Source organism: Triturus cristatus, chromosome 3_2 (genome assembly GCF_964204655.1).
Source record: "Triturus cristatus chromosome 3_2, aTriCri1.1, whole genome shotgun sequence".
NCBI lineage: Eukaryota > Metazoa > Chordata > Amphibia > Caudata > Salamandridae > Triturus > Triturus cristatus.
The window spans coordinates 832,715,248-832,729,199 of NC_140584.1; the positions used below are offsets into that span (position 1 = coordinate 832,715,248).

Genomic DNA, 13,952 nt, shown 5'->3' on the forward strand with positions numbered 1-13,952 from the left:
CCCCCACAATGCCCCAATCAAAAGCATTGCATTTACGGCACCACAGTAAAAACAATAACCCTAAACTAAAACAACAACTATTGATTAAGAAGACCACAAAGCACCCGAAAGGCTACATGAAGTGGTGACTTCTGGCCCAGGACCATTCCCGCTCCCAGAGCTCTGTATAAATACAAATATAGACACTAATTTCTACGGAGCCAGTATAGTACTAGGCAGAAATGAGTCAGGGAGAGAGAACCATGGAGAGGCCTCATTGCAGTGTTCTAAGTGAGAAGCTCGCCCCCCTCCTTGACCCCGGGAACTGAGATTTGTGGGCCCGGCGTATTCAACACAATGTCACCTCCTCCTCGTTTTGAAACTTTACTTGGTCAACTGTGGGTGAAGGCGGATCTCCATTGTATCGGGCCATGTGTGGAGGTCTCATGTCTATGTTTTGCCGTTTTACCACCCCTCCTGGGCGTTTGCCAGGGACACGGCGAGCGCCGCTCCGTCGGCCGCTCTGCCTGCGTTCTCTCTGCAATCGCCTCCTGCTGTTGTGGGATTTCTCAAGGCCCAGGAGGGCCGCCGCCCCCCACCTCAGTAAAGTAGGTGTTGCTGTTGTTGAGAGAGAAGGCTATCCGAAGGGGTACGTCCACCGGTATTTTATCTGGCGATCTCGTAAGGTAGCTGTAATTGGGCAGAACTGCTGTCGACGGGCCAGTGTCGCCTGGGCAACGTCCGAAAGAGTAGCATTGCGCCCTGAAAGGTGACTGTATTGCTTCTTCTGGCTTTCCTGATGACCAGTTCCTTGATTTTGAAGGAGCTAACTTTGGCCAGAAATATCTCATTGGGCATCTGTTCTCTCCCTGTTGTTGTGGGCCCACCATGGGCCCGAGCTCCAGTTGCACCTCAGATTAATCGTTTCCCCAAGATGCTGGAGAAGAGAGCCCACCATGAATGCGTCCAAGTCCGGTCCTTCACTTCCTTCTGCTGGACCTCTCACCCTTATGTTATACCTTCGGAGCGATTTTCTAAGTCTTCGCATTTTAGCAGGGTGGTATTCAGCTGGGCGGTAGACAGTTTGTGCTGTCTTCCAGGAGCTTGAGTTGACCTTCAATCTCCTGGCACTTCGCCTCTATAAGGATGCGAGTGCCAACTGAGTCCACGTGTGCCTGCAGTGCGATTAGCTTTGTTCCCATCTTGGCTTTAAAGGCCTCAAACGAAGCGCCAATGTCGGCCTTGATGTCTTCTCTGAGTTCCCTCTTGAACTTCTTAAGAGTCGCCAGCAGATCTTCTCTGGTGATGCCATCTCTGCAGCCGCTGGGTTTTCCCCCTCTTCTTCCGCTCCAGACATGGCTGCACCAAAATAGCTGGAGACCTTGTTGGGCCGAGATTTTTTCGGTGGCATAGGGGCGTGCGCCTCAGTACACCAATAGGTCCCTTTGGCCGGGTCACAGGAGCTGGGGGTGAGGGAGGGCCCTTCTCTGTGTGCACAGTAGTGTCTATTTGCTTGGGTTCTTTGGTATAATTCACTTGACTCCAGGTGACTCCAGGTGGATACCTCCTTGTGGACTCCTGGCTGAGACCCAGGCCGCGGTGTGCAAAGGCCGGAAACCGCTCCCCACAGCTAGTCTCAGTGTTCCCAGGCCCCGTTCTCCAACCAGAACCAACTATCTCCTGCTGTTATACGCCATGCCTGGAGCCTCTCGGGTGCCATCTCAAAGTCAGGCACAGTTTGTCCGGCTTCACTCTTGTCCCTCCCAGCCTTCTCTTCCCTGCTGTGGCCCAGGCTGGAGATGCGGGGTGAGTCCATGCCCCTCCCTCCTGCCCTCCACTCCTCACGGCGCTCTCCCACCTGGGTGGGTTGCTGCACCATGGGCAGTCCTCCTTCACGGCTCGACGGAACACCTGAGGTGCAGCCGGGCTCTCAACGGCTCAGGATCAGCTCCGTCTTTGCTGGCAAGACCACCCTCCGAGGGGGAGCATCGCCCGGTAGGCTCCCCTCAAGCTGCTCATTCCAGGCAGCAGCACTCCGGGAAGTGTCTTACCACAGCCATTATCAGCCGGCAAGCGTCATCGCCATTTTGCTTTCCACTTCTCGGTTCCTCCACACCATGCCGGGGTCAAAATCCCCATTCCCGCTCTCCCTCTGCAGTATCGGGCTCCAGAACGTGTCCTCTTGTCACCACATGCTAGGCACCTGCATCTCGGGTTGTTTTTACTGAGTGCCACGCGCCGTGGAGGCCAGCATAACGGGGCTCCAGGCGGAGCTGATCAGAGTTATGTCCTAGTGGCCATGATGGTTGGCCACGCCCCCTAGATTTGGCTTTTTCAGAAGATGAAGGACTGATGCGAATTTCCATTTGGTAAGGAAGCTGCCAGTACTGAACATTGGGTTAAAAATTACAGAGACATGCTCTGCAATAGTGTCTGGTACTAAATGAAATACCCTGGGAGGACAAGAATCAAGCGGGGAGCCTGACATTGTTTGGCAAAGCAGGTTCATAACTTGAGCTGTGGTGAGAGGCGAAAAGGACGATAAAATGGAGGTGTCAACTGAGACCCCCGCGAGGTCCAAGATACACTCCTGAGATGAATTTATGGTGCTCAAACTGAGGGACGAAAGCATCCCAGACGAGTGGTTATTTGAGAAGTGGCTATAAACTGCCTTAGTCTTATTCTGAAAAAAATGTAGCATAATCTTTTAACTTTAATTAACTTTCAAAAAAATTTCCAAACCCATTAAGCAGGACAGAAAGAGAATTACACTATAGATGTTAGACTGACAGAACCAAACTCATCCACACAAAACAAAACAGTTGTTTTCATTACATCCATACAAATGGGTAATGCATTCACGTTAGACATGCACGTATTAACAGATCGCTCATGAACATTCCACTGGCTTATTCCAGACACAAAAAGGACCATTGCTTTCTTATACCACATACCAGCATTGGATACTTGTAAAGTAGCAACGTCGTCCTCTGCATACACTTTCACAAAACATTACCGAGTGGACATTCGTGCAAGCAGAAAAGTCCAACTATGCCAAACGTTACTAAAAGTATTAAGCACTACAACTTCTTCTGCCCTTCTGTCCACTTCAGTCGTAAGGGAATGGGGCAACAATTTTAAGTCAATTCAAAGCATGTGATAAACAAGAACACATGCACATAAACAGAAACTGTTGTCACATATGCTACTCATTTCTGCTATTGTTAGGAAGTAAAAGGTTTGATAGACTGCTTAGCTTAGCAGCTTAATTTTTATACTGCACATGCACAAACAGACACACCTACTCTGATGGTGGGAAAAACACAGTCTGCATGCTCTGGCATTGTAGGTTTCAGCTACATGATCATGATTCATTTTTGAAACCATAACTTAATCTTTCAATTTAACAAGATGTTGTATTCTGAACCCAAGACGAGATGGCATGGTAGTGTAAAGCATGTGAGCTACAACAGATACAAACTTAAGTCCTATGCACTTGTTTCCTTCTTTTTTCCCTCTGGCAAGCTATGTGGTTTCAAAATAACTTTTGTCAAGCATAGCCTTTTTACTGGTGTCCTTTTTATAGCTCACTTTGAGGGAACTACTTTTATATTTTTGCTTAAGCACTCCATCAGAGTTCGAGGGCTGGGGGTCCTGTGTACAGTTGTAGCAGCATTCACTCACTCAGGCCCGGAGCCTCCAAACTCAGCTTGGTCTGATGGACCAAAAAGGGGAGAGAGGGCAGGCCTCCCTATGTCATCCTCCTTTATAGGGGTGCAGTGGATACCGAGGTCCCGGTACAGGCAGTGGTGGTGCCTCCGCTATGGCGGAGGAGTGTTGCCCTACTGCTTTCAAGCAGTGCAAGAAGCAGAAACATAAAATGATAACAACTTTCAGTTATTATCATTTTTTGCTGCTTTGTGGGCAGGCGGGTGGGCGGGCGGGGCTGCTCTGCTCTCACAGCAGGGCTGGGGAGGAGAAGTGCACAATGACTGTTTGGTTGGCTCTCTCGGGCTGCCCAAACCAGTCATGCTCACTTTCCCCGTTCTCCATGTAGGCTGCATTACAGCCTGCGTGGAGACCATGCCCAGGCCCCCATTCCCTGGTTGAGCGTCTAACCAGGACGCTCAAAACCAATCACAACCTGGATGCCTACCAATCACAATGCTGCTAGCCGCCACTGCGAACGATTAATCACCTGTTCAGTGGAATGACATAAAAAGATAGCAGGAAAAATGCACACACCTTCATTTTTCCAAATCGAGGAGAATGTGCCTGACTTACGCAAGCACAGATTGAAACACAATTCAACAGGAAAGAGATGTCATTTGTATTGAAGATCAGTGTAATGAATAATTGTTTTGGGTTGACCATAGACTTGAGATTTCTGTGTCTCCTGTGGAAGGGATTCACCCCGAAATACATAAAGGAGTACAAACACATGGGAAGTTTGGTGTAAAAATGATCTAACTGATTGTTGAAATTTATGAAATGATTTAAAAATAGAGTGCATTTGATACATAATTGAAAGATTAGAATTAAAGATTCATATGATTAAATATCATCTCTAATGTGCTATTTCATGAGCGGGAATTTTCTGGTAGGTAGGTGGCTTAGCAGTATGGAGAATGTGGTGAGATACTCTTGGAAAGGAAGTCTCTCTCACCCATCCTTTCAATGGTCCACTGTCCAACCACTCCCATCAGTGACGGAGCCTTAATAACCACCATACTCCACTCTTCACCCCCTGCCATTACTGTCAGTGCTGCCCGGCTCTGTTTCGTAAGTGCTGAGGTCCACTCTCAATAGCAGAAGGGAACTTTCTGTAACTTCTTGCTTCAGCTGGAAAGTAATCTCTTGTGCACTTTAGAGACTCCAACATGCAGTTACAATGTGAGGTACCACTACGTGATGACAAGAGTTTCCCATAAGGATATGAAGGATAACCTTTGATCTCCAATTGAATAAACTGAACTCTATCTTGATAAAAACATAGGGCATGTCATAGACTATGTATTTACGCTGTATTTGAGTTGTGACTGTACAGAAACCGCTCTATGTAAGTATGCTCAAGCTTACACACCACAAGCAGTGACTTCTTCTGTCTCCTTTAGATTGCCCAGCTGCCTCTGACCGGTGGGGTCAGCGTCATGTTCTTCCTGCCTCTTGAGGTCACACAGAACCTAACCCTCATTGAAGAGGGACTGACCTCAGAGTTTGTGCACGACATCGACACTGCACTGCAACCCATCAACGTGGACCTGACTGTACCACGACTGAAACTGAGCTCTGAGGGGGACCTGGCTGACCTGCTTCAAGAAATGAGTATGTATGAGCGGCGGGTGGTTCTACGGGAAGGGATGGTATTAGCATTAATCGTGGGGAGGAACTAGTAGCAGTAAAAGGAGGTGTGGTACTCCTGTAATGCTGTGAAGTGTATTGAAATACCAGAAAAGGAAGGAAGACATCAGCAGGTCAGGTGAGTAAAAACTTAAGAACTGCAGGCTGTCAAGTAGTTAACTGCACAAGAAACACAGAACAGACCAAAGAACATTAAATATAGACTAGAGGGTGAGATTAACCATGTTATAGGGAGGTAATTACACAATATAAGCATCTATCCAAAGATTAATTTTACAGGGAAAACGCCTATACAGAGGAAACAGGCCAAGGAAAAAAAATGAAATGTCATTTTGTGAAAGGTTTTGTAGGTTGGAAAATTAGGTTTTAAAAGCTACGTAACTATACAACCCACTGCCAAAAGATCAACCACTGTCGTTAATCTATACCAGGGTCATTTCAGATCAATAAAAGATCAAAATAGAAAAAGTAGGACATCTGATAAAATCTTGATATTTAGCAAAGCTCACCTCAAAGTTCAGCGATTTCCCTTAGGGCATTGTTCTGGAGCTCCAGGAAGACACGTAGTCCCGGCCAAGACGTATTCACAGCCTTTCAAGGCATATGAACACAGAGTTCGACAATGGAATGAGTAAATTGCTATGAACCCACACACATACATGCACTCCGTTTATTTGTATGGAAATGAAATAAGGAAGACGGACTCAAACCCTGAGGTACACAGCCCACAGGTTTTAAATCATCTGGTAACTTGCTCTATACTCTACCAAGTACTACTGGTGCCTGCTCCAGCTGATCAAGTGCAAGCAACTATCTTTGCAGGTATTTATTTCCTTCATGCACCTTTGTTGGCCTGATTCCCAATGGTGCTGAGCAGAGCTAACGATGACGAACAATGTACTCGTCCCTGATCCATCCTTGCAGACGTTTCATGTATCTTGTGAGTTTCTCATAAGCGCCATACACCTTGCCGATCTCGGAAATGGTTCCTTTTAAGTATTTATACTGAATTCACTTCTCAATGGTCCCCATCCATCTTAAATGACCCAATCACACATTGTTAATTGTGCTGTGATCCACTAACTACATGCACCATTACAAGGATCAAATAAAACTACATGTTCGAGGCATGTGTGCTGTAGATACACATGCTTTGCATACTCCTGCCATCTAGTGCTGGGTCCGGATGTTTGCAGGTTGTTTTTCTTCGAAGAAGTCTTTTCTAGTCACGAGGTAAGGTGACTCCTCCTTTCGGTGATAGTGCGCATGGTCATCGACTCCACTGTTAGATTGTTTTTTTCTGCCATCGGGTTCGGACGTGTATTGCAGCGCTCCGGTTCGAAACTGTTCTACGGGTTCCCTTCGATGCGCAATCTGCTGTACCCTCCACGGTATTGTTTCGGTACACGTTTCCCACTTCTCCACTTATCATTTCGATAGCGGAATCGACTTTTGATCTTAAAGTTTAGTGGATGGCCTTTGAGGACTAATCACGCCCGGTTAGCTCTCTGTTGATGGGTCGGATCCGTTTAAATTCTGTCCTCAGTGCCAAGCGAAGTATCCGCACACTGACTCACACAAGGTGTGCAAATTGTGCTTGCCTCCAGAGCACAAGGAAGAAGACTGCTACGCTTGCAGATCGTTCCGATCGAAAAAGATTTTGCGATCGTCAGGCTCGAGCGTCAAAGCATCGAAGACACGCCAGACATCTTTGGTGAAGACTCTGGCCGAGAAGACATCGAGGCATCAGCGGCAGTGGAGGAGGAGGAAACCTTCTCCTTACAAGACTCAGACTTGGAGCTCAAGATAGACCTCGGCACCGAAGAACTGCCGCAGGGACAAGGTGACATGAGTACCAAAGACCCCTTGCCCCTACAAACTCCAAAAAAACACAAGGCTTCGGCACCACCTCTGCCTCCTGGCCAAGGTCGGCACCGAAACAACGTTTCCGACCCCCTGCATTCCGGCTCAGCTCCGAAACACCCAGTCAAGCCTTCAGGCTCAGCACTGTGTCGACAAAAGTCCGCCTCGGAGCCAAAAGCCTCTGGTTCCAAGCACAAGTCTAGCTCGGAGCCGAAATCCTCTGCGCCAAAAGCCAAGCAGCCTTCGGAGCCAAAACCTTCCATGCCGAAAGGCTATCCTACGTCGGCACCGAAAAGTTTTTGGCGCCAAAACACAAAAAGACTGCTTCGGATCCGAAATTGGACACTATTCCATCCGATCCGAAGCAAAAGAGGTTGCATATTAACCCTGATACCAGCCATATTCACGTAAAGCCACCTTAGAAACGCAAGCTTCAAGAAGAGGACACTTCCGAAATCCCCTTGAAGAGAAAGTCTGTAGCTACAAGTCCTTTTCATATACCATCACCTCCACCTCCAGCACCTCCATCACTACCTGAGAATCCTTCGCAAATTACACCTCAAGATTCTCCTCAATCTCATCATACTGATCATGATGATGCAGATGATGGGGAGATGAATATTCCAACAGAACCATGGACAAATTTCACCCTGGATCCCCCAGGTGATACTGATCCAGACATTAACCCAGCCAAACCATCTCCTCCAGATGACAATGCATCACACCAGGAACTCCTTGTCAGGGCTGCACATTACCATGGGGTAGAGCTCCACAAACAATCACTATAAGAAGATTTTTTGTTTGAGACATTGGCAACTACGCACTGGCCTTCCAATGCTTAAGGGCATAATGCGACATGCTGATGAGATTTCTCAAGCTCCAGTCAGAGCACGCAACATAACACCTTGAGTGGACAAAAAATATATGGCGTCTCCTACAGACCCCATTTTTATCAAAGGACAAGTGCCATTAGATTCCCTAGCCGTATCAAATGCTCGTAAGAGAGCAAATTCTCAATCAGGGGCTGCTCCTCCACCAGATAAAGAATCCAAACTAATTGACCCTTCTGGCAAGCGCGTAGCCGCTCAGGCAGCAAAACAATGGCGCACTGCAAATAACCAAGTTCTTTTAGCCAGAAATCACAGAGCACACTGGGACGAAATGGAACAATTGCTCCAATATTTCCCAGATAAGCATAAGACTTAAGCACAGGACTTAGTGAATTTGTTGTGCTCTAGATGCTGCAGACACCAAAGCTAGATAGATTAACACCAGCATCCTGCTAAGGAGACATGCTTGGTTAAGGATTTCAGGTTTTAAACCTGAGGTCCAACAAGCCATCCTTACCACACCATTTGATTAGTAACACCTATTTGGCCTTAAAGTTGACCAGGCGTTAGATACAATTAAAAAGGACACTGAAGTCGCTAATTCTATGGGAGCACTTCAGACAGTATCCAACAGAGGTTCCTTTCATCACTCCTTCTACAGAAGAGGGTCAAAGACCACATCCCCAGATCAAAATACCTCAGCTTACAAAGGTAACAACCAGTCCTTTCCCTCCAGAGGTTTTTTCCGAGGAGGTTATAGAGGCAACAACTTCAAGGGTAGGGGTATGGATAACACACCCGTAATACTCCTTCCCCCAACAAACAGTGACTTGCCCACACTTCCCCCCGATTATACCACACCTGTCGGGGGAAGATTTCAGCAGTTCCTCCCCATTTGGCAGTCTATAACATCAGACAAATGGATGCTTAGAATTATCCAATATGGTTATTACCTGGAGCTTACCAGCAATACCCAAACATTCCACCACGCTCTCACAAGTTATCTCCAGAACCCATACACTTGTTAAAACAAGAGGTCCAGTCCCTTTTACTAAAAGGAGCAATAGAGCCAGTTCCAAAACAGTTCCAGGGCTCAGGGGTTTACTCTCTGTACTTTCTCATCCCCAAAAAGCTCGGTTCCCTAAGACCTATTCTAGATCTGAGAGAGCTAAACCATAACATACTGTCAGAGCATTTTCACATGGTGACACTTCAACAAGTGCTCCCACTTTTACAAACAGCAGACTTTATGTCTAGTCTAGATTTGAAAGACGCATATTTTCATGTTCCAATTCATCCAACTCATTGCAAATACCTGAGACTTGTGATAGCAGGCAAGCACTACCAGTTCAAGGTATTCCCTTTGGAGTGCCTACAGCACCCAGAGTTTTTACCAAATGTCTGCAAGTAGTCGCTGCTCATCTCAGAAGACAACAAATTCATGTCTTCCCCTACCTAGACGACTAGCTTATCAAAGTCAGCACTCACCAAAACTGTGTGCAGCACACACAGATCGCAATAGATCTACTTCATCGACCGGGCTTCACCATCAATACACAAAAGTCTCATCTGCACCCCTCACAAATACAGTCTTATGCAGGAGCCACTCTAGATACAGTCAAGGCTCTAGCCTATCCCAGTGTAGCCAGAATACACAATATTCAGGCTGTCATTCATCGTTTCAGCCCAACCAACCATTATCAGTGTCCATGCAACTACTGGGAATGATGGCGTCTTGCATAGCAATTGTACCCTATGCAAGGCTTCACATGCACCCCCTACAAGAGTGCTTAGCACGTCAGTGGAATCAATCACAGGGTCTGTTAACCGATCTAGTGTTGGTAGATGGCCTTACACATTGCTCTCTGCAGTGTTGGAACCAACAAAACTTATCAGCAGGACGGCCTTTCATCGACCCTGTTCCACAGATCATGCTCACAGCAGACACACCTCTAACAGGTTGGGGGGCTCACCTAAAAGATTTCACAATACAAGGCATGTGGAGCAACAAGCAGAAATCTCTCCAATTCAACTATCTTGAGCTCTTAGCTGTCATCCTAGCACTAAAAGCTTTTCAGACTCATCTCATAGCCAAAACTGTCCTAGTCCGGACGGACAAATTGACAGTAATGTACTATGTACAAAAACAGGGGGGGACACACTCTCTCTCCAACTGTCACGCATCTCTCAAGCCATTTGGAATTGGGTGATCCATCACAGGATTTACCTTCTGGTAGAACATCTCCCAGGAGTAAACAACCAAATTGCCGATCTCCTCAGCAGAAGAAGGCAACAAATTTATGAGTGGGAACTTCACCCCCAAATTCTCCTTCCGTACTTCCAAGAATTGGGATTCCCACAAATAGACCTATTCGCCACAGATGAAAAGGCAAAATGCCCAAACTTCAGCTTCAGGTACCCACACCAGCGATCAAAGCGCAATGCCCAATGGATGAACTGGTCAGGAATATTTGCCTACACTTTTCCGCCTCTCCCGCTCATTCCATGGGTGGTTCAGAAGCTCAGGCAAACATTCTTCACACTAATTCTGGTAGCTCCCACATGGGCTTGTCAACCATGGTACACCACCTTGTTGGAGCGGTCACTAGCTCCACATCAAAAACTCCACCTGAACTCCAGTCTCCTCACACAGAACCATGGAGAAATCAGACATCCAAAGAACTGAATTTAGCGATCTGGCTCCTGAAGTCATAGAGTTGTTATTAAACTTACCGCCAGACTGTATGAATATTCTAAAAGAAGCAAAAAAGCCTACCACCAGAGCTTGCTATGCTGCAAAATGGAAAAGATTTGCTGTATATTGCAACAACAGCAAAATCATTCCTTTAGATGCTTCTATACAAAACATTATTTGTTACATTTACAACGAACAGGACTAGATTACACGTCTGTTCGTTCCAGTAATTAAAGCCTTCATGGAAGGTTTAAAAAGGGTAATACCACCAAGGATTCCTCCTGCTCCAGTGTGGAATCTCAATATTGTCCTCACAAGGCTCATGGGTCCACCTTTTGAACCAATATACAAATGCCCCTTACAGTTTCTCTCATGGAAAGTTGCTTTCCTCATTGCTATCACATCACTGAGGAAAACTGTAAGCCTGGGTGTGATCCGCAGAATTTTGCTACGCGGAACTCCACAAAGTTACAAAAAAACTCCGTAAGTGGCAGAGTGTAGTGCGAACCCCTGTTCGCGCTGGTTTTCTTGCAGCTCGGGTGGAAATTCTACCCGAGCGGCACCTCGAGCTCGCAAGCTTACTGTTCACGAGCGGGGAAAAAACTCTGCTACACTATGCGAAGCTGAGTTTTCTGCACTCCGCGAGCCCCGCGGAGCGCAGAGTGCAGAAAACTCAGCGAACGGAGCGGAGTTCACCGCCCAGGCCTAGAAAGTTGGTGAGCTACGGGCATTAATGCTAGAAGAACCTTTCTTTCAGCTACACAAAGACAGGATAGTTCTCTGTACCAACCCCAAATTCCTTCCCAAAGTAGTTTCTGCTTTTCATATAAACCAATCGGTTGAGTTACCAGTTTTCTTTCCTCAACCTGATTCCGTAGCAAAACGCGCTCTTCCTACACTTGACGTTTAAAGAGCTTTATGGTACTACATAGATAGGGCAAAGGACTTCCACAAAACAAAACAACTGTTTGTAGCATTTGCTCCACCTCATAAAGGCAATCCTATCTCTACATCTGGTATTGCGAGATGGATTGTTAAATGCATTCAAACATGCTATGCTAAAGCCAAAAGGACTTTGACTATACCCCCAGAGCGCATTCCACTTGCAAAATAGGGTCTTTTGTGGCCTTTTTAGGTAACATCCCTCTAGCGGACATATGTAAAGCAGCTCTTTGGTCTACACCACACACATTTACCAAACACTATTGTGTAGATGTGTTAGCACGACAGCAGGCTAATGTAGGCCAAGCAGTACTTAAAACACTGTTCCAAACAACTGCAACATCTACAGGTTAGCCACCGCTTTGGGAGTATACTGCTTTATAGTGTATGCAAAGCATGTGTATCTACAGTACACATGCCTTGAACGGATAATATTACTTACCCAGTAAGCATCTGTTCTTGGCATGTAGAGCTGTAGTCACATGGGCCCACGCGCCTCCCCGGGTACCTGTAGTTGTTGCAGTTCTTCATTGTACATTTATACGCATGGACATCTCTATACTACACTTACTTACTCCATTCTCGCCCTTTTGCGGGTAAACAATCTAACAATGGAGTCGATGACCATGCACACTATCACCGAAAGAAGGAGTCAACTTACCTAATGACTATGAAAGACTTCTTCGAAGAAAAACAACTTGCAAACATCCGGACCAAACACTAGATAGCAGGAGTATGCAAAGCATGTGAATCTACAGTTCTACATGCCAAGAACTTACTGGGTAAGTAACATTATCCTTTAATTGACACCACTGTTAATGATAGCACAATTCAATGAAAAATAAAATCTTCCAAACTCACTTCAAATCTCAGTCAGAAAAAATACCCCCAAAACCTTGAGATTGCACTACTGTTTGTACTGAAGCAATGTATTCTTTTCAGCACTTTTATGAGAGTACCTAATGTCCAGGTGTGGCCTAGAGACAGCTTTTGCAGAGTCTGCAGCCTTATGTATTTATAAAAAAATTATAAATGAAAAAAAAACATATTTACATACATAGAGGGACTTCAGGTCTGGTCAATTCATTCATTCAACTGTGATTCAAGTTCTGCTTCTACCTATGGCAGCATAGAGCCTGTAGCACAGGGTTAGCCAATTCATCCATTGGCTCTCTTGCACTGTGAATAGTAGCATTTTTCCTAGTCAATTGTACACAGCTGCCTAAAAAGAATTGCACTTCAGGGCAGGGCTGGTGGGTATATACTTTATTTTGCTAACGCTTTGCTTCCATTCTTTATTTTTTTATTTTGTAATGATCCTTCTTTGCTTAGACTACGTCTTGAGCTGAATTGTAAACAATATGTTTCACATCACAGAGCATGCACTATGTAGCCGAGGCCTAAAAATGAACTGTGCATTCTGCAGCATCACCACATTCAAAATTGAGATATCCCAATTGCTTCTGCTAATGAAACACTAATTGCAAAAGAGCTGAGGAGTGGTGAAGGAAATATAGTAAACATTTAGAAAACAAAACACAAGGAAGCAATGAACTTAATAGATATTGGCAATGACACTAGGCATAGGCCACAAATACTGCTTACAGCAACCAGCAAATGTAAAGCAAAAACGAAAGGACACTAACTTTGTATGGAAAAATTTGGCCCCGACCCCGAGAGGATGAAATAAGGGTAAGCAACCGAGCTGGCATGCAACAAAGGCAGGTGGGTTCTTCAAAGCACCACATAAGTACAAATCGATGCATGGAAGTGGATTTAAGCCATTTAGCAGGCAGATGGCAGAATCCATTATTCACCAACGAGAGAGTCTATGTGACGCAGGAAGCACACTTCCAATGAAACCATGTGAGAGATGTGTTGATCCAACCCTCGATAGGAATCATAAGCGACACTCCATGTAGAATATCCCTTTTCTCTCCCACCACACAATTGCTGCCTAGTGCCCTAAATGGCAACACCTGATAATTGCAATGAAAAGGCTCCAATGAGTCCAATGACAACTCATTACTTAGATAATTCCGACTGGGAATACCTCCGAATATTTAAAATCAAAACATCTCCAAGTGACTGGACACGCAAGGGAACAACCCCCCTAATTCTGACTTTGAATGCCTTAGAATATTTAAAATTACCAAGTAGCTGTAACATCAAGCCAGTAACCACCCCAACTCAGAAGCCAAAAGTGTCAGAGATATCAGCACAGGTCGCAGCTACACTCAATTACCATGAGTGTGTGCCTTGAATAAGGCGAATGCTGTCTT

General features: G+C 45.8%; 1 protein-coding gene across 1 annotated transcript in view; it reads left to right on the forward strand.

Annotated features, from left to right (window-relative positions):
• Positions 1-13,952, forward strand: part of SERPINF1 (serpin family F member 1) — a 92,373-nt gene that overhangs the window by 75,753 nt on the left and 2,668 nt on the right. Inside the window, exon 7 of the mRNA XM_085649073.1 lies at positions 5,094-5,304. Coding sequence (XP_085505199.1) covers positions 5,094-5,304 — 211 coding nt within the window. The remainder of the gene's footprint in view (positions 1-5,093; positions 5,305-13,952) is intronic.